This window comes from Terrapene carolina, unplaced genomic scaffold (genome assembly GCF_002925995.2).
Source record: "Terrapene carolina triunguis isolate 2854851 unplaced genomic scaffold, T_m_triunguis-2.0 Scaffold96, whole genome shotgun sequence".
NCBI lineage: Eukaryota > Metazoa > Chordata > Testudines > Emydidae > Terrapene > Terrapene triunguis.
In genome coordinates, this window is record NW_020664447.1 from 29960081 (window position 1) to 29983838 (window position 23758).

The 23758-nt window shown below is 48.2% G+C and overlaps 1 protein-coding gene across 1 annotated transcript in view; it reads left to right on the forward strand.

Moving 5' to 3' along the window:
• The window catches only part of CREB3L1 (cAMP responsive element binding protein 3 like 1), a 63599-nt gene that overhangs the window by 18978 nt on the left and 20863 nt on the right, over positions 1 to 23758 (forward strand). The window contains exons 2-3 of the mRNA XM_024214789.1: positions 17253 to 17481; positions 22127 to 22287. Coding sequence (XP_024070557.1) covers positions 17253 to 17481; positions 22127 to 22287 — 390 coding nt within the window. The remainder of the gene's footprint in view (positions 1 to 17252; positions 17482 to 22126; positions 22288 to 23758) is intronic.

The window sequence follows — 23758 nt, forward strand, 5'->3', positions numbered from 1 at the left end:
TCACATCAGAAGAATTCTTACAGAATAGTGAATGGGTGCCATGAACCTCCAGATGAGATCCTGGAGTCACAAACTCATATACTGGAGCACAAACTTGACAAGTTGTGGAATTTAATAAATGAAAAGAGTTTCATACTTAGGAAAAGCCATCTGCTCTTTGGGGGCCAGAAGGGGAATATTTTGTTGGTCGTGCCTTTTTCCTGCAGATTAATTATGGATTTGTCTGTCTCCTTTGGCATAAAACCATCCCAGACACACCGGGCCTGTCACTGCTTCCAGTTCTGCATGGCTATATAACTATTTAACTATGTACTATCTGAAAGAATGTTGGAAAGCCAAACCACTGGGGACTTTGCCTTAATTTTCCAGGGCTCAAATAATCTTGTTACCTCTGCATTTTCCACATCACTGTTGACCATTTCACACCAAACTTTCTTGTTTTCCCAGAGGAGTTGCTTGCTTCCATCTGTGATCTATTTATCTTAAAATCTGAATACAAGTAATATAATAATTAATCTTTAAACTCAATGGTAAAATTTACCTAAATGGCTAGATCCTACTGTCACTGAAATAAATGTCAAAACTCCCATTAACTTTAATGGGAGGAAGATTGTATCTATAGTTAGCAAAATAATCAGCTAGGATATAGGTATCCACCAAGCTGTTGCATTGGTTAAGATGGGACTTGATTGTGATCTATAGGTAGCTCCTAAGGAGAAGATCTCTGATAGAAGAAGTCTCTTTAATACCACAGACAAAGGCATAATGAGATTAAATGGCTGGAAGCTAAGGCTAGGCAACTTCAGGCTAGAAATAATGCATAATTTTTAAATGAGGGTGATTCACCATTGGAACTATTTACCCAGGGACTTGGTGAATTTTCCATAACTGGAAGTCTTTTAAAATAAAGATTAGACGTTTTCCCAAAATATATGCAGTAGCTCAACTACAAGTAATGGGCTGAATGAAATTCTACGGTCTATGTTATGCAGGAGGTCAGACTAGATCAGTGGTCCCCAAACTTTTTACCTCGTGCCCCCCCTTACCTCTGTCCATGCCCCGCCCCCTGAGCCACAGCTAGGAGCTGGGGCTGGGAGTGGGGCCATGTTTGGGGCCAGAGGCCAAGGCTGGGGCCAGAGTGGGGTGGGAGTGGGGTGGGAACCATGGCCAGGGGCTGAGGATGGGGGCTGGGCTGGGGCTGAGGCCGAGCCGGGGTTGGGGCCTGAAGCTGGGTCCGGGGCTGGGAGTCGAGCCATGGCCAGGCCAGCTGCCGGGGCCACTAGGGTTGCCAACCCTCCTGGATTGGCCAGAAGTCTACCGGAATCGGCAGCCATCTCCCAGTGACTATTAAAAGCAATCTGGGAGATTTTAATAGGCTGCTAAAAGTCCAGTCAGCAGGGCTAAAGCAGTCTCCCTACCCAGCTCCACATGGCTCCCAGGAAGCGGCGTCATGTCCCTCCGGCTCTTAGGTGCAGGGGTGGCCACAGGGTCTCAGCACGCTTCTGTGGCCCTGAGCACTGACTCCGCATCTCCCATTGGCTGGGAACCGTGGCCAATGGGAGCTGCCGGGGCAGTGCCTGCAGACAGGGGCCGCACGCAGAGCCACCTGGCCGCCCCTGAGCCTAGGAGCTGGAGGCCGGTCACTTCCGGGAGCCGCCCAAGGTAAGTACTGCCTGGCCGGAGCCTGCACCCCTCACCCCATCCCACACCCCAACGCCCTGCCCCAGCCCTGAGACCTCTTCAGTACCCAAACTCCCTCCCAGAGTCTGCACCCTGCACCCTCTCCCACACCCCTGCCACACCCCTGAGCCCCCTCCTGCACCCCAAATCCCTCATCCCCAGCCCCACCGCAGAGCCTGCACCCCCAGCAGGATCCCTTATCCCCTCTCATACTCCAACCTCCTGCCCCAGCCTGGAGCCCCCTCCCAATGCCTTGGCCGCACCCCTCCAGCCCAGAGCCCTCACCCCCTCCTGGACCCCAACCCCTGCCCCAGCCCATGAAAGTGAGTGTGGGTGGGCGAGAGTGAGCAACGGAGGAAGGGGGAATGGACTGTGCAGGGGGCGGGGACTCAGAGAAGGGGTAGGGCAGGGGCGTGGCCTTGGGGAAGGGGCAGGGCAAGGGTGTTCGGGTTTGTGTGATTAGAAAGTTGGCAACCCTAGGGGCTGTGGCTGGGTGTGGAGCCATGGCCGGGCTGGGAGCCAGGGGCCGACAACTGGGTCTGCAGCCAGGTGTGGCACCACGGCTGGGCCAGGAGCCCAGGGCTGTGGCCAGGGGGACAGGGCTGGGAGTTGAGCCGCAGGCAGGAGTCGGGGCGGAGCAGAGCTGGAGGCAGAGCAGGGCTGGATGGTGCTCTCTCCCTGCCCCCCATGGGGGCTGGCCCTGGCCCTGCCATGCCCCCGCCCACCCCCCCGAATGTTCCTCCATGCCCCCCTAGGTTTGGGGACCACTGGACTAGATTATCATAATTGTCCTTTCTGGCCTTAAAATCTACGAAATTATCAGTTGTATCCTATTGTAATTTGCAAACATGCCTGGGAAAACACCCTGAAATCTGCAGGTTTCTGCAGACTCTATGCAGTTGGAATACATGTGCCTGACTTGGAACGTTCAGGGGTGGGTCTTTGGGGATTTGCCATTGTCAAAGGAAAATGTAATATTTATTCCCAGGAAAGTGCATGGGTCTCCGCTTTCAGATGAATGAACTCCTTTTGTTTCTTTTTGCTAGTTAGGGATATAAGGAGACCTTGCTGGGAAGGAACTTAGGACACAGCTGCTGTGCCCTGTCAAGTCCACCTTCTTGGGGATAATAATAGCGAGAGATATAATGCCTGGGGTGAGGGGAGAAAGTGGTGGGAAGGCGTTGACCCATGCTGCCTTGGCACCTCAACCTTGAAATTTTATTATGCAGCCAATGCAACAGGACTCTCTCCAGCTGAGCAGAGGAACTAGTGCCCCTGATCTGAGGGGAACAATGCTTTTTTCACAGAACTATGGATTTCCCCTATCCTCCTGCTGCCACCAGTTAGCACCACAGCCTTGCTTGTGGGTGAGAATGGAATTAGCTTTGGGGTTAGACCCCGCATGCCCCAACAGTGAACAGCAACCTGACCTACAGGGCCCATCACCTTGCTGCAGCTAAGAAGGAAATTAACTTTGTCCTGCTTTCTCCAGACTCTCACGTCTCCAGCTCTGATGCTGAGGTGAAAATGATACCCTCAAAGTACGAGTTAAAGTTAAATTTCCTATCTGTTTTTCAGGGCACAGACTTTCCATTGGGTTACTGGCAGCAGGTCAGAAATCTGCATTCCAAGCCAAGTCACTTTGAAAACAGCCCATGCCCAGAAGCATGAACATTGCAGAGCTAGAGACACATTTACCTCCCGCTCCAGCCTCACAGAGAGCTCCCCCCTTGCCGTGATGCTTGTGCATATCACAGCCTTAAAGCCATAAACAATTTAGCACCTGGTGAGACCCTATTCAATCTGTTAGTTACATAAAGGTGCTGGGGGCAGCTCCCTCTCAGTCTGCCCATTGAAGAGTTTTCCAGCAGCATGGCTTGACTTCTCTCGCAATTTTGGGTGAAAGCCTCTCAGCTGCGAATCACAAGTTCTCTCCTTTCTGGTCCAGACCTTCTTGGTCTGGGGTTGCCCTTCATGAAGGATCAGGGTTCAAAGCCACCAGCAGTGTGTGGTGTTAACGCTTGAGCTTTCTGAACTGAATAGCATAGTGCTGTCTTCCACCTCAAAAGCCTGCTTCCTCCATTGCTCTTCTGGGACCTACCCTGGGGCAGGATAGGGATTGTTTCTGATTCACTCCTTGGGTATTGAGAGAAATGGGTTGAATGAGATAATTGAGTCTAATGATAAAGGAAAAACAAATTTTCCTCCCAAAACAGTTTCCCTCTATCTCCCAGGCCTGTGTTCTTACTGTATTGTGTCCCTCCTTCCCCACACTGTGTGGAACAACAGGCTCATAGGAACATGGGAGTTGCTGTACCAGATAAGATCAATGGTCCACCTACTCCAGAAGCCTAGCTTCAGTATCAGCCAGTACCAAATGCTTCAGAGGAAGATGCAAAAAGTGACAATTATGGAATAAGCTGTTCATAAGGGAAGTTTCTTCCTAACCCCATCAGCTAGTGGGTTGGTTAATGTGCAGAAGCAGAAAGCTGTATATCTTTTTATCTTATTTTTAATATTACCTAATGTAACTGTGGATGTTCTCATTATCCATATAAATGTCTAATCCTCTGAACCCTATTAAGATCTTGGCTCCATTGATATATTGTGGCAGTTAGTTCCACATGCTATTTTTCACTGAGTAAAAAGTAATTCCTTTTATTTGTTTAAAATTTGTTGTCTTTCAGTTTCCTTCAATGTCTCCGTCTACATGAATTATAATAAAAAGTGAATAGGAGCTCCTGATTTACCTTTATTAGAGCATCCATTATTTTGTATACCTCTAACATATCATCTCTTGTGTCTTCTCTAAGCAGTCCCAGTCTTTTCAATCTCTTCTCATATGAAACTCTCTCCAGGCCAATAATCACTTATATGTCTACACTGTCTCTGGACTCTTTTTATTCTGCCCTAGCCTTTTGGCGACAGGGTGGTAAAAACTGAACACAATATTTCAGATGACCCCCTACAATTGATTCAGAACCTGGAATATTATTATTCTCAGTATTATTGCCCATCCTTTACCTCATGTATCCTAACATTTTGATTGCTGCTATTCATCAGGCAGAAGTTTTCCTTAAGCTCTCTGGGCAGACCTGCAGGGTTTGTCTGTAGGTTTGCAGTTTGGGGGCTGGCTTCTTTTGCAGGCTGCATAGTGACATTTTATGCAGATGTGCATCACAACAGAACTGATTGCTTTTTGGCTGCAGCGTCTTTGAGAGCCCTGGGGAGGGAGCTGTTTGGGATATTTTTTTAAGGGAAAGTGTCTGGGAGGAGATGAAGATGTAGCAGAGTTGGATTTGAAAGACAGGCACTTCCTATGAGCTGATGAATTGTTAATAAGGATAATCCCGTTGCTTACATTCCTCTAGCTTTTCATTGCAACCCGTCCCAAAGCACTCGACTAACTGCACAGCCCCACCATCATAGAGCCACCTCGGGGGGGATGCATCAGCCAACCAACACACTTTGTACAACAGAGAGGGGAGGAGAAATTTTGGCAAAAGACATCAAGATAAACCCCATATCTTACCAAAAGAGCTCTGGACTCTCCCCTGGCTACAAACAGAACCATGCTTTTTAAGATCTCATCACACACACAGTGGCATAGAATTCACATTATCTGCCTCTAAAGGCTGATGGCTCAGTTGACCCCTTCAGCATTTACACTTGGGATTCTAGTGAGTCTGTTAAAAACCTTTTGTTGAGACTGTTAAGCTACTCCTAAGAGCTAGGGCATCTGCATTAACCCTAGTGAGGGGGCTGAGGATGTCCATTACTGATGAGTATTACAAATCTGCTTCCTCTCAAAACTGTTGCTGGCAATAAGTCTCTTTCGGGGCCTGGACTAGTAAGGGGATAGAGAATAATGAAATATCTGTGGGGGTTTCTGTAGTCTCATTATGGAGTGCTGCACAGAGAAACACAAGTCATTCTGCAGAAGCTCTGCTCACAAGAGCTGATTGAGATAGGAATATACTATTGGCATTAATAGCCATAAATAAAGAATGCTAGAATTTTTAATTGGCAGATGTCCTGAGTTCTCAAAGCTCAAGTCTTCACAGCTAAACCCTATGAAGGCAAGATTCCTGGATAACCAAAGTGGGGTTACACTCCTAACCTTAGGGGAGGGATCACTCCTATTTGCCTAAATGCTTCACTTTGGAATAACAGGGTTGTGCTCCCTCGCGTGTGTGGGTCAAGTTCTGCTTTGACTTTATACCCCATTAGGTTACGATGAGTTGTAATCCAGGGCAGAATTTTGGCTTTTGTTGTGTATGTACTATATATGGAGTGAAGGTAGCAGGAAAGAGCAGGGATTCCTTCTTCTGTCCTTCAGGATGCTGATGACTGGAATGGAGAGTTCCCTGTCTCCGTTCAGGACTCTGCAGACTCAGCTAGCTCCTTGCAGCTGGCAAACTAGACTTTCCAGCTATATCCACTGTACAAAAAGCATATGGGCCTTGTCTGCATTAGAGAAACTTGGCATAGGTTCGGTGCAAGTGTTCCCCATGGTACACAGGTTATCATACTACTGTGATACCAATCCTTTTGGTACCTTCAGTTTGGGGGGCTCTGCCCCACACCTACAGCATCACACACCTACCAGGATGCTTTTAGCCTCTTGGATACTCGCAGTTTCTGGGACTCTGCTCCCTGCAGCAAAACCAACATGGCCAGTTGTCAAACACATTTACACAAAGCAAGCTGAGGCCTGATGTGAGGCAGGGAGATGTTGGTGGACCTAGATTTCTCTGGATCTGTAATAGCAGGTGCTTTTAGTGCCTCTGTTGGAGGTGCTGGGAGAGCCAATCAGAGTGTGATTTATACATTTTCCTTATTCCTTTTGCTTTGGGGACAAAAACATAAAGTTAAAAAACAAACCCAACCACCCCCAAGTGCCTGGTTGTCTCTCAAAATTCCTCCCCAATGAAGGATGTGAAAAGTTTAAGGTTAGCATTGCATGACTGATTCTGGCCACATGGTTTTGATGTGGTCTGTATTGTGTGTGTGTGTGTGCGTGTTTTTAACAATATTGTGTATTCCATCAGCTGATTTTTCCATTGGGGGGTGTGAGGGAGGAGGGGTGAATAGTAAACCTCTGTGTCTGCCACAGATGGAGATGCAAACTGTGGAATGAGTGAGTACCAAAGTGCTAAGTCGACAGAGATCCCAGACTAGAATTGTCTCTTCTTAGACACTTATTAAAAACAGCCAGAGAGAACTGGGCAAAAAGTCAGAAACATGAAGGGATGAGGTACTGAGACCAAATCATACTGGGAATCAGAGGATCAGAGTCTGATTCCTAGTTAGGTCTGATACATGGGGACTGGGTGCATCAGTAACCTGGAAGAATCTCATGTGAAGCATAATTTGAGATGGTTTGGGGATTCTGCTACTGAGTCTCTGAGCTCCAGTGTTTGATCAGCAAACTGAATTAGAACACTGAAAGCTTTGACACCAGAACTAAAAGGTGGTACTGGAACCCAGATAACAAACTGGTATTGCATGGGTGGCCTGGGGCTGAGAGCAGGGGCTACAGACAGGCAAGCACTGGGACCTCGTGCAGATTGTATGTGTGTGACAAGTTCAAAACACTCCCAGGTGTGCTCTGGACTTGAATCCTTTTAAAAAAAACAAACTAACAAAGCAAGAGCCTGACAGCACTGAAGTCTGATACAGGTCCAGCAGTGAAAGAATCTGAACTGGATTTCTATGCCCCCCTCCTATCTCATGCCTGGATTAACTGTTTCATGTTTGTACAGCACAAATGGGGGAAGACTTGTACTGTATGATTATTATTTGTATGAATGTCCTCTGAATGCAGCTCCAGAGAAAGAGAGAACTAGAATTGGGTTCTGTGACCATCTGAGTGTAGCTTTGGAAGAAGGCGGCTCTGATGTGGGTTTGTGTGAAGTGACATTTCTAACATTCTCTTGCATTGGGTCAGGTTAGTTAGTCAGTGGGAGTTGGGAATTGAGTAACTTGGGGAGTGTTCTCTATGGAGTGGGGCAGTCACCCTCCAGCCTTCTGTATTTCCTTCATGATAGCAACACATGCTCCCAGATGCCCTGGGCTTCAGACTGCCACACATGATCCAGATTGATTTGTAATTGGTTTTAGGGAAGCAGATGGAGACCAGGGATGGTTCTGTTTAGACCGAACCATGTCCAGATCCCAGTGTCTGCCAGGAAACTCAGAGCTAGCCACGCTGGTTTGAAGAGTTGGGTGGCTGAGTTAGTTTTAGCAGTTTGCAGCTGGTTAGTGGATCTGTTGTATGAATCCATGTGGCTCCATTCCCACTCCACCCCTACACAAACACAATGACTCAAAGGCACAGACTCATGGGCCTTGGGGAGGCCAAGGTCTCTTTGTATGAAAATGAGGCAATAGCTTGTCTGACCATGAAAATACCATGCACCAACTACATCTCCCCAACAGGCTCTGAATTCAGGCTGCGGGCAGCAGCATTCTCTGTAGGAATACCCCCATCCTGTGCGTGGGGACCTGCTGGGCTCGCCTGTTTTATCACACTATGATTCACAGCACAGACAGCTGGAACATGGAAATCTGAAGCAAAAGGGAGGAGAATTTCCTCCTCTTGGACACTTGCCCCACTTGCTCGCTAAAGGCTGGATTTCTCCCCCCTTAATCCCACCCTGTGAAGGGTTGTGCCCCATTCGTGGTCCTAGGTAACCTGGGGGAAGTGGCACCCTATTTATAAGTGGTAGTGATAACTCAGTGAGGTGCTCAGCTACTACAGTGGTGAACGTGATACAGGAACCCAGAGAGGTGCTTGTGCCCCATCCTGCTTTCCCCAGGTCACGCTCACCCCGGGCAGAGCACCCGAATCCCGGCGTGAGATCTGGCAGGGGGGCACAAGCCTTGCGCGGACGGGCTGTCTGCCGGGGTGCCTCGCACCCTCTGACTCCAGGAGCCGGCGTGACAAAGGCAAGGAGCGCTGGGGGGCCGGCTAGCTGCGGTGACAGCGGCCCTGGGACCAAAGGGAACGCAGAGCGCCGGTCGCTTCCCGCCCCAAGTAGGCCCCACAGGGCAGCGGCAGAAGCGCATCCCCTCGCACAACCTCGGGCCGGGCCGGCTGCCCCAGTGCAAGCTGCACGTGCGGGCCGGCCCGGGGCCCGCTCTGCCTGCGAGCGCGCGGCGAGCAGCTCCGTTCTAACCCTGCACTCCTCTTGATCGGCACAGCTCATCATCGCCGAACAGTTGCTCGGCTGGCAGGCGCTTCCCCATTGGCCCTGGGTCCCTCGGAGCTGTCCAATGGGCTGTCAGTTTCCTCATTGTGTTCTTTAGAAGGCCTCTTCAGGACGTAGGTTAACCCTTTGCAGGCCCCGGGGCTGGGGTGGGTTCCAGCAGAGCTCCTCGCTCCTGCAGCTCGCTAGCCCTCCCTACCGCCCGTTTCCCCTTTCTCCTCGCGTCCTGTTCTTGCCCTTCTTTCTTCCCACCTCTCCTCAGCTTTCCTTCGCCCCCTGGCAGCAGCCTCCCGGCCCCGCTCTTGTAGGCACAGAGCTGCGAGGTGGAAATGACTTGGTGCGGTAGCCACAGCGCACGATTGGTCGCCACGGTCTCTCCTTCTGTGCCTGGTCCAGTGTTAAACGTCTCAGGTGAGGGGTCTCCCGCCCTCTCTCGCGGTCTGAGTAGGAGGCTGAACTGGCCCAATGCCCCCAGGCAGAGTAAAGGTGGTCTGCTCATGTTCCAAGGGAGTCCCAAGCAGGGCAGGATGGTTAGGACACTCGCCTAAAACTTGAGTTTGATTCCCTGGGCCACCACAGATTTCCTCTGTGATCTTGGGCAAGTCACTTAGGCTATGTCTACTTGGTAGCAGTTCAGGGGGAGGAATGAGGCTCCCACCCCCGTGCTCCTCCTCTTTCCCCCCCGTGGGGGGGGGGCGGCCGGAGGCTTTTTTGCCTGGGGCGGCAAAAAAGCCAGAGCCGGCGCTGCCCCCAGAGGACCCACCCCCTGGTCAGGTGGAAAGCTGGAGCTGGGCAGTGGTAAGAGCTGCCCAGGGAGCACAGGCATATGTGGGAAGCTCTAGATCCTCCACCAGCCCTGGGTGGGAGGGCGGAATGCCTGAGAGCAGTTCCCAGCCTGGGTCCCTACCCTCAGGGCATGCTGCCCAGGGCAAATGGAGGGCCTCATAGTGAGTGGGGGCTAAGGGAAGAGGCTGGTGACGCTGGCAGCCGCTGCGCTTCAGGGTGGGGGAGCTGATCAATGCACCTGCCCGAGGCTTGAAGTTTGGGTGGGCAATGCAGCCCTATTCCCCCCAAACTATGCCCACGTTAAAAAGTGGGAGGGCCATGCCCCCTTCACGGTTCCAGCGCCCCTGCAGTGAGGCACTGCTTAAGTGAGTAAAGACCCACCGGAACCTTAGGATACGTACGGCTCTCTACATGCCCAAGCAGTGCCTCCCCCATCTACATTGCTGTTTTTAGCAGGTTAGCATCCCAATGCCTCTGTGCTGCTGAAGCCTTTCCTCACTGCAGGGAGCTGCTGGAACCTTTCCCCACCCCAGGAAAAGCATCCAGTAGGGGCTAAGGCTCTGGCAGGGGGAAGGCAGTGAGGAAAGGCTCTAGTAGCTGCTCCCTGCTGCCAGAGCCTTTCCCCATTGCCTGCCACCTCCCAGAGCCTTTCACGGCTACTCATCAAAATGGATGCAGCTTGCTTTTCACTGTAGTGTCAAGCTATACGTACCCTACAGGCTGCTGCCAGTGCAGAGAAGGCTGTAGCCTCCCTGTGCCTCAGTTCCCCATCTATAAAATGCAGAATATAGCACTACCTTACCTCTCTGAGGGGTGTTGTGAGGTATATTACATTGTTGGAATCACATACGTACCTAAAATGGGCATATGTTTAAGAAAAAAAATTGCTATTGAAAACATTTGTAAAATAAATAAATGAATCAGTTATTAGCTGGAAACTGATCTCTTCTAGTTTTATGTGGCCAAAGTGCAGAGGAATCATTAATATCCAGAAGAGATCCTGGGTAAGAGTAGTATGACGTTTCTAACAACTGCCACTTCCTCTCTATGATATCTGGGGTAGCGGGTTATCCTGCCCCAGTTTACTGAACACTTTCCTCTGATTATCTGGAGTCTGCATCGTCCCTAGCAGGACACGTGGCACCTATCTCTAGAAATTGTAAATCCAGGCCCTTGACACAGATATTTTATGGAAGGAGCTTTTGTAATTAAATGTGCATGATATTCATTGTGATTCCATGAAATGTCAGGGACAGGGGCCACAGCCAAGGAATAAAAACACAAGCACCTTCCATCTAAGTTTCAAAATACATTACAGGTTGAAAAGAAGTAAATATCATATCTCTACTGTGAGGGATTGGACCCCCTGCATTGTTTGTGATGGTGTGAAACTCCTCTCCGCCCACGCCTATCTGTTAATTTTAATGACAAACTTTGGTACAGGCTCTAGAGCTGTACAGTCAGCCTGTGAGCCTTCCGAAAGTGCAGTGTGTCAGGGATTTGGATGTTTTCTGAAGTCTTGCCACTAAAAAGGATTACAGAAAAACTGGTCATGTTTGGCAATCTCTGGGAAAGATTGAAGGCTGGAATAGCAGGTGGTGCTGCAGATCAGAATTGAGGGCCTGGGATAGCAATGGGGTCAGCAGATCCCAATCAATTGGATTGAAGTGTTTCAGCTGGGCTGCAGAGATATCCAGGACTGGAATAGCATGGAGAATTGTGGGTTAGCACTGAGGTGTATTGGCAGAGCTGTGGGAAAGGACTGGAATAGCAGGGAGCTGCAGGTTAGGATGGAGGTGCATGTTCGGGAGGGGCTAGATTGGGATAGCTGGTCTGCAGATCAGGACTGAAGTGCATTGGTATAGCTGTTTAGAGGTCCAGACTACGATGGCAGGAGGGATTGAAGGTCAGGATGGAGATGCATTGACTGCATTGTGAGAGGAAAGCTTGCATAGCATCTGCTCACACTCTGCCTGGCTCTTGTTAGCACTTCACTTTCATGAGCACTAAAATTCACCACATTTTTAAGAGAGTGAAAGGACTGGCTGGAGCATGTGGGCTCTTCTTTCTTGGAATGAATAGGAAATCTCTGCTGTGAAGCTGGAGTGCAGAGGCTTCATTCCTCAGTGAAAGCAGAGAAAGGAAATGCAGATGTCACAGCTGGAATGGGAGATTTATCTTGGCAAGCAGAGAGGAAAAATATTTAAAAAATAAAAGAGAAAACTTAGAAGAATCCCCTCCGCATTTGCTAGTCTGCCAACATGTGCAGTACCTCCATCCTGCAAAGGTCTTAAACTCCTGGATTTGGGCTACAGCTCAGCTGGACTGGCTCTTTGCTGGTTCCTCTTTGGAGTGAAACCACTGAGTTTCATAGCAGCAGTGACAAGGCTGTGAGAACTGAACTGAATCTGAAGGGAGATTGTCCCAAAGCAGCTCAATAAAAGATGGGGAGGGGAGAGCCCACAATAGCGGGGCTGGCGGAGGAGAGAGATGAGGGTCCAAGCTCGGGTGACTGTTGAGGTGGGGGAAATGGAGAGCTCGCATTTGGATGTCTTATGCTAGCTCCCAAGGTAACTCTTGTATACGAGGAAGGGGCTCTTTAAATGAGAGGCACAAACACATGGAGCTTGACATTCAAGCAACTCTGAGTGTGAGGTCTGGGTGAAAACATGTGGTGGAAACATGTTTGGACTATTCAATGCATGTGTCAGTCACCAGGCTTGGGAGGGTGCAGGAGCCAGTGTCTCAAAGACTCACACTCTCTCCTTGCTGATGAGTTGTCTTAACTTGAGCAGATTTTCCTGTGGTCTCAGAGATGCTTTTGGGATAGCTGTGTTTAGAGATAGGCTGCTCCGTGGCTCCAGCACACACATGCATACATGCATATCCCATCTCCATGGAACAGTGTTGAGGGGGAGGGGCGCCAGAGACCGTGGTTTGGATCAGGAAATCCTGCACATCATCACCATGGGGCTGCTGTCCCTTGGCTGCCCCCTTCCTGACCGCTCATTGGCAGTACCGCTTTGGAAATATATCTCGTGATATTTCTTGGCTGCAGAGCATGGTCAAAGGGAATGAGAAAGAAGGCGAGCATGAAAGGGAGGGGGAGATAGCAGGAGGGAATGATGTGAACGGAGAGTGAGCTGTTAGCTTTGGAGCCTATCTGGAAGAAGTTTTCTCCAAGTCAATTTCACGTCCCTCCCTTTGGATTGGGATGATGAAGATCACATTTCCTAGCTGGCTTAAACTGGGACCGTTTATAGGAAGGTGATTTCAAAAAATCATGAGGGAGATTCTAGCTATGTGAAGCTCACTGCAGAATCCTTCATCATATCACAGCTGAATCCCATGGGAGACTTGGCAGGTCTCACCTAGCAGGAAGAAGATGCTCCCAGAAGGAGATTCTAGACTAGGAAGATGCTGTGGGACTCTGAGCCTGTTCTGTGCATCTCCTTATTATCCCCATCTTCATTCATATCCAAGCCTTTGTGAATTCCTTCCTTAGGCCTCACTCTTAAATTGTATGTTTCTGGCCTTTGCTCTATTGATCTCCTTACTGCCAGAGCATTAAGTAAAGTCTATACAAAGTCTAGTCCAGGGACTTCTACAATGTGGTCCACAGAGGTCCTCCTCTTTAATATGGAGGTGTGGTCTGCAGAGACTACAGACCCCAATATGCAATGCTCCTTTCTGACCCAAGAGGTCACATTGTATACCGGCTTCTGTAGTTTCCCTAGGGCTTCTCCAAATTAAAGATGAGGGTAGTTGTAAATCTGCAGCCTTCTATGCAAATTAGATGCAGCTCTCTGGCTCTTGGCCAGATGCCAGTGGAGGCCTCAGGGGGATAGAGTTTGGGCATCCTGTGTTAGTTGTATATGTATTTATTAGATGTGTTTCAGAGGCATCCATCACCAAAGGCTCTAGACTGCCCATTACCACAGGATCCAGGATGCCCATCACCAAAGGATCTGGACACGCAGACTCTATTTTATCATTTTGCCAGATGAACATGGATAAATTTACTGCTTAGAAATTTATCTCCAAGCTAATTTTATGTGTTGGCAGCATGGGAGACCAAAGCCCATCATGAGGGACACAACAGCACTTCTGTGACTGGGCAGTTCACCAGTTAAGACACCAGTTCACTGCCCAGTCATCTCCAATATAGATATGTCCAATTGTAAAGTGGTGTTATCACCTGCATTGGCTCTGCCTCCCCTTTATCTCTCCTTCCTTTCCCTCCCTGGCCCCAACCCACCCATTTCTTGCCTCTGAGCCCCTGTCAGCTTTTCTGGGTAAAAATAACAATTTACAAATCTGATTTTTCTGTGTGCACTTTCCATTTCCCTGGTGCCATCTTTGATAATAACTGTAATTATCCCCAATCTCAGAGACTGGCCTACCTTAAAGACATCATTCTCTTATCTCTGCTACCAGGGCTTTGGAGCTGTGCTCCGGCTCCACTCCAGCTCCAGGCAAAAACCTGCAGCTCCACTGCTCTGGAGCTGCTCCAGGCTCCAGCTCCGGGCTCCACTCCAAAACCCTGTCTGCTACCCTCACTCAGAGACACCCTAGATTAGTCCTGAGCTGGTAAATGAGTGTTTGGTGAGAGATGAAAGGGAGCAGCACTGGTGAACAGGCAGTTAGAATATTTACACCTGCTGAAGGATCAGAATCATAAAAACGGCCATACTGGGTCAGACCAAAGGTCCATCTAGCCCAGTATCCTGTCTTCCAACAGTGGCCAATGCCAGATTTGCACCTCCTGATATTATTGCCCTTTGGATCTGCAGAGCGGGTATGGACCCTTTATCTCTCCCACCTCCAGTTCTCTCCTCACTGTACAAGTTAGCTAACATCCCTAGAGGAAAAGTGGTAGCTTGAAGCAGTCCTCTTGCATCTCTGTAATGACAGCTTTGACATCTGTAGCCACATTTTCAAAAGTGGCCACTCATTCTGAGTCCCTTTAATTTTTGGGTGCCCAAAAGAAAAAGTGCCCTAAATCAATGGCTGTTTTGAAAAATGGTGTTTGAGCCAAACAGCTGTGAAATTAAGAAAAAATCTCCCCTTCCCTCATGTATAACCTGTAAATAACCCTCCTCCAGTGGGTGTCATGCCATCACACTTCCTCTGTTTATCCTCTACTTGGGAGATCATGGTGTGATCAGGGATCCTTGTTCTAACTGGAGTTGGGATGCAGATATGAGGATTTTATGTGAAATTACTGCACGATTCAGTGCAACTTCTCCCTGATTCTCTCCCCACCCTCATCCCTTTTGTTAATACAAAGTTATGGAGGAGATTTGAAACTCACAGAAAAGTCATTGATGATTCCCACAGCAGCTGTTCCTCCAGCCCTCAGCACATAGGTAGGTTTGACTGTGGATTTGTTCTTTCGTATATTTGCTCACCTTGGAGGGAGCCTGGTATGTCAGAACTCTGGATTCTTTCACTTTTCTACTTACATTCCCACCCTTATGATTACACTATCATCCTTTCTTACACTGAGTTTGCTTGTTTCATTTAAAAAAGAAAAGACACAGGGCAGGTGCAGCAGCATCTGTATGAATGTGTGCTTTTTAGAGCCAATGTTCCGAGCAGTGCGGCCCCCAGACACACAGAAAGAGGCAGAGATGCTACTTTCCCAATGCTAATTAGATAACTTGGGTAAACCAGGTGTCTTCCACTGACTCAGTGGCCTTCTCCTCACAAAGGGTTATGCCCAAGGCAACTTTGAGTTGTTTTCTGTTACTCATCCAAGCACAAAAATGCTTCTAGATACTTTGAAAATGGCCAAGTGGGTTTTACTAAGCTACTGAACCAAATTTGCCTCTCCCAGAGAACAAGCTTGGAAAATTTACTGTGCCCAAATGTCCTGTAAGTGGCTGAAAACCAGGGCTTAGAATGAAAGTACCTCCTTCTCAGTCCTCTCCATACTGTCTGTAATCCCAAGGGAGGTTTGGATGGCTCCATGTCAGCCTGCCCCTGGGGTGACTGGGAGGACAGGAGTGAGGGTGAGGGAAACAAAGACACAGAAAAGCTAGTGCCAGGAGGAAAGCAGGAGTCACAGACTCCAGAGCTGGAAGGGAGAAATGCTTCCTTAGTGCTGCTGTGTTGTCTGATTTTCAAATCGAAGGCAGGGGCATGGGAGGGTGTGACCAACTGCAAACTGCTCCCCCCCTGCCCTCTTTGCTCTCTCCATCTTCTCCCTGGCAAGGTAGGGGGGCTGCCCAGCTGCAGCCCGCTCCTCTCCCCAACCCTCTTACTGCCAGGGCTCTGTTTGCAGAAAGATATTGTGCTAAAGTAAAACAAACACACCTTCCTGTTGGAACAGGAACTAGTAGAGTGTGGTATCCGGGGTCCCCTGGCCAACTCCTCCCTCAGCTCTGCTTTTAGAGAATGAAAGGAATACACACGCCTGTACCCTCTCAGGCTCCTCCTGGTATATGGCCTCCTTCCACTGGTACTCAGAGGGCTGTAATGTATGCCTCTGTCTCGCTCACCCTTTCTCTCACACACACACACACACACATGCCATTGCTCTCAATATTTCTATATTTTGCTTGCAGTGCCCCCCGCCCCACCCCACCCCACCCCATATTCTCCCCTCTTCAGCCACTCCTGGCCTGCCTAGTCTTCTCTGACTTTGGGTCAGCTCTATCCAGATCTTTTAAGACCACCTACATAATCTATGTTTCTCTTTCTTCTCTCTGACCCAAAAGCATCACTCTGCTGATAAATGGGATCCCTTTTCAGCTGGCTATGGGTAGCCATTGTTTTTCTCATTGCCCCACCAATGTTTTGTTGTATCAAATGGAAAAGTTAGTGATCTGACTTCTCAATAGGAGTGCATGTCTCAGGGGAAACAGGTTCTGCATGGGATCAGATTTATTGGCTGTCAGTGGAATGATTGTTTGCTGTTAACAGGCGGCCATCTGTGGTGTTTAAATTTCATCAGGAAGCAGAATTTCACAGGCATTAACTGGCCTTAGGACATTCTCATAGGGTCCACAGAGGGGCTGTGAAATCCTAAAGGAAATTAAATACAACATGGGGCCTTCCTGTTATTTTGATCACACTAATGTTTGATCACACTGATAGAAATCAGTGGTTGGGTTTTGTTATCCTTGGTACCAGGGTGCCTACTGCTGCTTGGAGAACACATGGGAACATTTATGTCACTAAGCACAGGCTCAGAAGAACACATTTTGATGTACTTATATTTTTTTACCACGCAAGTTTTCCTTGAGCTCTTTCTTCTACTAAATAGTATATGGTATAAACCCTACATAGACAGATAGATGGGTACATAAGGGAGACAGAGAGATAGCTAGTTGGGTATGTACAGGATAGATAGATAAAAAGGCAGGTATATCATTGAGCATTTGAACCCTACCTTATAAATAGAAAGCTGATTTTATCTAGCTATCATCACTGATCAGAATAAAGGATGGAGATTGTTATTTTTCATCCAAATGTTGTGTTTGCTGAAGTTTTGATCACAGTTCAGTGGAAGGCTCCCTAGCCCCTACTGGAGTTGACAGTAATATTCTCTTTCACTTGGTTCCTTCTCAGCATTTCTCCGAGAATCTGGATCATTTCTCTGAGAACATGGAGGATTTCTCCAATGAACTCTTCAACAGTTTCTTTGATGATCCAATGTTGGCTGAAAAGAATCCTTTACTGGACATGGATTTGGACCCTCCTACTCCGGGCATCCAGGCAGAGCACAGCTACTCGCTCAGTGGAGATTCTGCTCCCCAGAGCCCCCTCATGCCTATCAAGACTGAAGATAATGCCAATGGTGAGCACAAGAAACCCATATGCAGATTGCCGTGTTTCCAAAAGATGTACTGCATGTCCTAGAAGAGCTGATGTCTTTGAGCAGAGGTGGGGCCTGCTTGACTCAAGTCAGGCTCCTCAGCACTGGGGCACTGCCTAACTGCGTTGACTTAGTACAGTTAGTCAACGGATAAATTTGTCCGTTGTTTTATGAATGTGGTCCACATTTTTTCTTACATTTGCTATGCTCACAATATAATTATTCATTTCTATTGCTGTGCGTTATTCATGCTGATGATTATGGTTTGTGTCTCTGCGCGCTGTGTGCTCCTGGCAAACTATAGGCAGCAGTTCCATAGGACCTTGGTAAGTTGGGAGTGGATGCACTGGACTCAAGTCCCTTCCTGGAGCTTACCAGTGAGGTTTGGCCTGGATATAGGGAGCACGAGCCTACAGGGAGCCTGCAGCTAGTTGGCTCATGTGGAAAACTAAGTGGCTTCCTTGTGAGTGGATCTCACTTAGAGGAAGACAGAGAGGAACAGTTATTTCAAACCCTATTTTTAAAACAATTCATTTCAGGATAATTCATGATGGCTGGATATTTTTAGAGCAATCCCAACAGAGAGTCCTGTAATTTGCGGGACTGTGTGGGTGTCCTGGCAGCTGATGGACACCAGGCTGCCTGAAAAAGCTGTGTCACTGATTCAGTATATACAGGAGAAGAAAGCCCTTCCTTTTAGCAAGAGCAAGGTCTGGGATAGAGGTTTCCCCATCATAGCCAGGAACTATTCCTGCTCTGTGATAACAAACACCAAGAAAGGAGAGAAACTGCCATCTGCTGCCTCTTCTTTGCAAATTACAGTCAACACCTTTAGGGTCAGTACCCATAACTCAGACAGTGCATCAGAGGGTCACCAAGCAACGGGCCTAACATCAGGCCCGACAGCTTTTCCTTAACCTTCAAACATTCAGAAGGGTTTCCTGTCCCTGACTTTAACACTAACACATCCCTGCGGGGGGCTCAGCAGAAGCAAGTATTCTTGGGCAATTAGCAAAAACCATGCAGGTAAGGACACACCTTAACCCACGTGTCTTGACACACGCACACATTGAAAATAAATAAACGAGAATAAAGATTATAATGATAGGGTGAGAAGCAAACAGGATGGAGCAGTGAAACACAAAACAAAGATTTGCAGTTGTACTAAGCTAACTCAGGAGCTTGTATCTGTTACACACGTTACCTCTTCCCCTGCATCCTCTTTCCATATATTGTCATGTCTCTGCTTAGACTGCAAGCTCTTTGGGGCTCTCTTACATCTGTAGAAACCCTAGCTATATTTGGGACACTGAGGGTGATAATCGCTCTTGTGCAGACTATGCACCAGTTAAACCCCACTTAAATCAATAGGACTGAAGTGCTGTGCCAGCCTTACATTACTAGTCAGAGGGTGCAATTCACCTTTGTGCAGTGAATGAGTACAAAATATCATTGTGGCAGGCATACACACAGTCACATGCAGGGGATAAAAAACTGCATGTCCAGGGTTATATCTGGCTCATATTTGAATGTGATACACATTTTAGTCCATCTGTGAATTGGGGCCAATAGCTCTATGCTGAAATTGTGTGGGTTAACCCTGCATTTTAATGTGTATTTATATTTGGACCCAAATCCAGATTTATCTCTGCATTGTACCTATTAGTGCTGCCCTTAAAATGCAATGCCAGTAATGGTTTTCCTTTAACATCTGTGAGGGTTAAGTATGCCCTTTCAGCCTGCAGCATTCTCAAGGGAACCTAGGCTGCCTCTAGTTTTGGAGCCGGCTGTGGCCTTTTACACATTGGCTTCTCCATACTTCCCTGCTGTCCTCAAAAACTTCAGAATCCTGCCCATCCCAGGCTAGGCACCCACTAATTCAATTAGGTTGTGAGGTTCAGGTTGCTCATCAGTCTCATGAGCTTGCTTTTCAGTGGAATCCACTTGCCTAATGGGTTATGGGTACAAATATGGAACCTCTGGTTCCAGGTACCAGATTGCAGTTCTGCAGACCAGGGAGTGCAGTTATGATTTCATGCCCAAGAGCACGCTACAGTTCTCTAGAGCAGAAGGTGTAGGTCTGATTACGTGCAAGTGGGTGAGCTGTTGATCTGTGAAGTCCAATTCCATGCCAACAATCAGGCTGCGGTTCTATAGCATAGAGAGGAAAGAGAAATGAAGACACTACATTTAAATATATTCCCCTTCTCCCCTCATTTCTCTTCACTCCCTTCCCTGTTTCCAGAGGAGCAATACATTTCTCATACCTGTGTGTGATGGGTCCGTATTTTTTACTGCACACACATTTAGGGTGACCAGATGTCCCAATTTTATAGGGACAGTCCTGATTTTTGGGTCTTTTTCTTATATAGGCTCCTATTACTCCCCACCCCCTGTCCTGATTTTTCACACTTGCTGTTTGGTCACCCTACACACATTCCAAATATCTGACTGTAAACAATGTATCTAGAGAAGCATGCTGAGGCAGAATCTCCTGGCACCACTCACACAGCAGGATCCAGACGCATCTTCAGTGTTTCTAGATCATCTGTACCTTTGGGACCACCGAGGCTGTGGAATGTAGATGCATCCATGGAAAATGCCTTCTCATCTGGTCCTGAACGACACCCTGTTGGCTGGTTCATCTCTGTAACCCAATAGCTCTTGTAATAAATCTTGCAGGGTGGAACAGACAGAGGGTTTTGGCATGGGGACAGGAGAAGGAAGGACAGCAATGTGCTTGTTTGGGTGTGACAGAGCTGGGGGCTGCCCTCTCACCTAGTTTATTCTAGACAGGAAGAGCCCCTTGCTTGCCCTCTTCTGCTCTGATTAGTAACAAGTCCAGCAGCCACAGCACTCGCAGGCAGAGGGAGCGTCATTCCTCTTACAGAAAGGGTCATGTAAAGCTTTCCAGTCCAGCTTTTACCATTGTAGCAGAACAGCTGGATGGAGGGGAAAGTTCATCCAAGTTTGCTGGATGCAGTTACCTGTGGCCTTGTAACCCATTCTTTCCCCCACTGTCCAAAATATAGGGCCCATCCACATTAGAGCTACAACTGTGAGTTCTGTAACTGGTTATGGCTTGGCCTCCTTAACATGTAACAGTTCAGCTTGTGTCCACACAGCAGCTTTGCTGCCATCACTATTGTGTTATGCATTCACACCTACTAGGGTGCCTAATCACGTTTGCATTGGTGCATTCTGGGAAAATCTAGGTAGCTATCCCATAGCGCCTCAGCAGGGAATAGGCATGGGGGATATACATACAGAGCAGCACCAGCAGGGCATGGATGAGGAAATGTACTCGGGGACATACTACTGCACAGAGAAGGAAGGAGGACAAGCTCAACCAGTTACACAGGCACAGTTAGGGAGTCCTGTCCACACAGCAAAATAAGTGTGCCAGACTAGTTACAGGAAGGCAGCCAGCATAGGCCACTGCCAAGGGTGACACATGGTTTACACAGCCAGAGTTTTAACTACATTCTATGTGAGCACAAACCAGGGGCTAAATTGTGTGCTGTGCCTCCCAGAAAGCGTAGCCCAGGAGCTGTTTGGGCAAAGGTGGCTTTAAGCCACCTTTGTGCCACCTGGATTCTGAGTGCACTCAGGGCTGATGGGGCCCCAACATAAGTGGCTGTTCTGACTCATGGCAGCCTTCTTATGGCTGCTTACAGGCTACTCTACAGCGCAGGATGGCCACTCATTCCCTGCCCCTGGCATGTCCCCTACACTGGGAGCTGCACGGAGAAGCAGTTTACGGCTGAATACACAGGCTCTATGCAGTTCCTACACCAGAGGAACTCTCTTCTGGGCTTTTGTGACCCCTTTACAGTCCCTAGCTGCTGCCAGAGCAATGTCTAGGGACGAGGGTAGTGGCAGAGAATCTGTCCTGGTTAGAGCTAAGCAGGACATGGTTAGAACTAACCAGCACACTAACTGGTGATATGCTGTGTTAAAGGCCATAGTGTGGCAGGGCCAATGAGTTTCCAGTGCTGAGATAAATGAGGAAGGGAAGTGCATTAGGGAGGAAGATGTATGACCTGAACCAGGTGCAGAATAGTTTCTTGGCAGGCTGAGGTGTCTAAGGAGCAGGAAGGATTGGACCAAAACTCCAGAAAAGAGGCCAAATGACTTCACCTTCTCTGAATTAACCATTATCTCTTTTTGTCTGAGATCCAACTCCTGTGATCTCCTGTCCCCCTAAATATTCACACCCCAAGCACACACACAGAGGGGGGCACCCATTAAGTGTTCCTCAGAGGGCTTTCCCTCTCCCTCCACACTAATGCTCCTCATGGTGGAGACTGCAGCCTGCTTCTGCCTGGAGGTGTGGAGCAGCATACATGCATTCCTCCACACCTGGAGAATGAATGTCAGCACCAGTAATGTCCATGAGGAGAGGGATTAACTGACCCCTTAAATATTGAGGGTATACACACACTTGTGCAGCAGCAGTGCCTATCACAGATCTTAATGCAGAAGAGAGACACCTATATCCCTTACACACCTTGGAATGGGACCCTTTGCAGATAGAGTAAAGGCTTCTGATGTCTCTTGCCTTGTCCTGTTATTGCTGGTGTCCCAAGAAGCTTGGAGTTTGATTCTCATGCTGTGCTTGTTTCAGACCTGGAGAGTGGAGTGTGGTCCCTTGGGCACAAGCTATGCTCCATTATGGTGAAGCAGGAACAGAACCTGGCTCCAGAACTTCCTGAATCCCAGCTTGCAGCCAGCTTAGTGCCAGCGCTGAACCTCAACCCACTGCAGAGACTGCCGGCACCTGAGGAGGTGAGCCCATTTTACTCAGAATATGTGTCTGGTAACTGGAACTTCCCAACAACAAACTCTGACACTGGCTTGGCTCTGTAGGCCCCTTGACTGCAGTTATAGGCTCCTCCTGAACAGGAGGCTGAAGGTGAAACAAAGCTGATGCCCAACTATTTCCTTATTGCTAGTCATTTCTCACTTGAAATGACAGTTAGAACAGACTGAGGGTCAGTGTTAAACTCACCCCCAGTTTTAATTAAAAGAGCAAAAGGACCAAGGGGCACTTACTCCTCCTGTGTAGACATTGAAAGATTTACCCCTCTACAACACAGTAGACTTGAAATTATTAACAGTGTGGGTTAGATTCAAACCAATGTCCTTGAGGCACTTGGTGTGCAATTTACCAGCTCTAGAGCCATCTAGTTGTTCACTAGCATTTCTACTTGATGGAAGACCCTTTCCTTCCAATCTGCTGATATTTCTTTAGCCCTTGGGTTGTTTTTATCAAGCCGGGAACCCATTCTGCTGGCGAGTGTTCAAAGGTGGTTCCCCAATGAGATAATTTTAGGGAAGGCAGAATTAACAAATTGGCTGAATATGAGCCTCATATTCCTGAGTCCCTCTCCCAGCCCTGCCGCTGACTTGTCATGTGGCCTTGGGTACATCATAAAACCTCTCACTTTCCCAACCTGAACAATGAGGATAACAACCCTTCTCTGAGGTTCCAATTGTTCTTGTTTGTGAGGGCAGGTGGATGCCACGCACCAAGTGTTAACGATTGTTATGAATATTTCCAAGAACTGAGGAACCAAAGCTCTCGCCCACTCCCAAGTTCTTAAGATGTCTGTTTCTCTGAAGAACACCCTTGGATACTTGCTGCCCTTGGTGACATGGGGGTGACTGAGGGCTCTGTTTGGCCCTGGTTCCGGTGGGGGCTCTTGTGAGAAGGGAGGTTTGTCCAATCTTGCATGGTGCTGAACTGTCTTGTATCTTGTGGCCCATCAGGTACAGTAGATCCTTTCCTGGGTTCTCTTCCTTTTTTCACTCATGTTGGGCATCTTCCCTTTCAGACAATTCTATTAAACAAATCAACTATTCAAGCCAAAAATGCACATAAACTTCCTCCATTATTTACGCAGCTTGAACTTGCTGTGCCCTCAAATGCAGATTGGTTTTGTGTGCCTGACAATTGTAGCAAGGGCCCCCCTCAGCTGTGTTTACCGTCTGGGGGAGTTTGCAATGTATCTGTTTAGTGTAAAAATCTCTCTTGCCTGTGGTGGAATGGGGGAAGGGAGGCTGGGAGCCGAGAGGCAGTTCAGTCCAGCTGGGAACAACGTGCTGTTCATGTTAACTCTTAATCCGTTTGATCAGAAACAGCTGTTCAGTGGCCCTGGTGAAAGTCCTAAGAGCACTAGAGGGGTTTTACTCCATTTCTCAAAGCCTGTATACATTCTCCCAGCTCTGATTAAGGCAGATCTAAGAGAGGCATCCC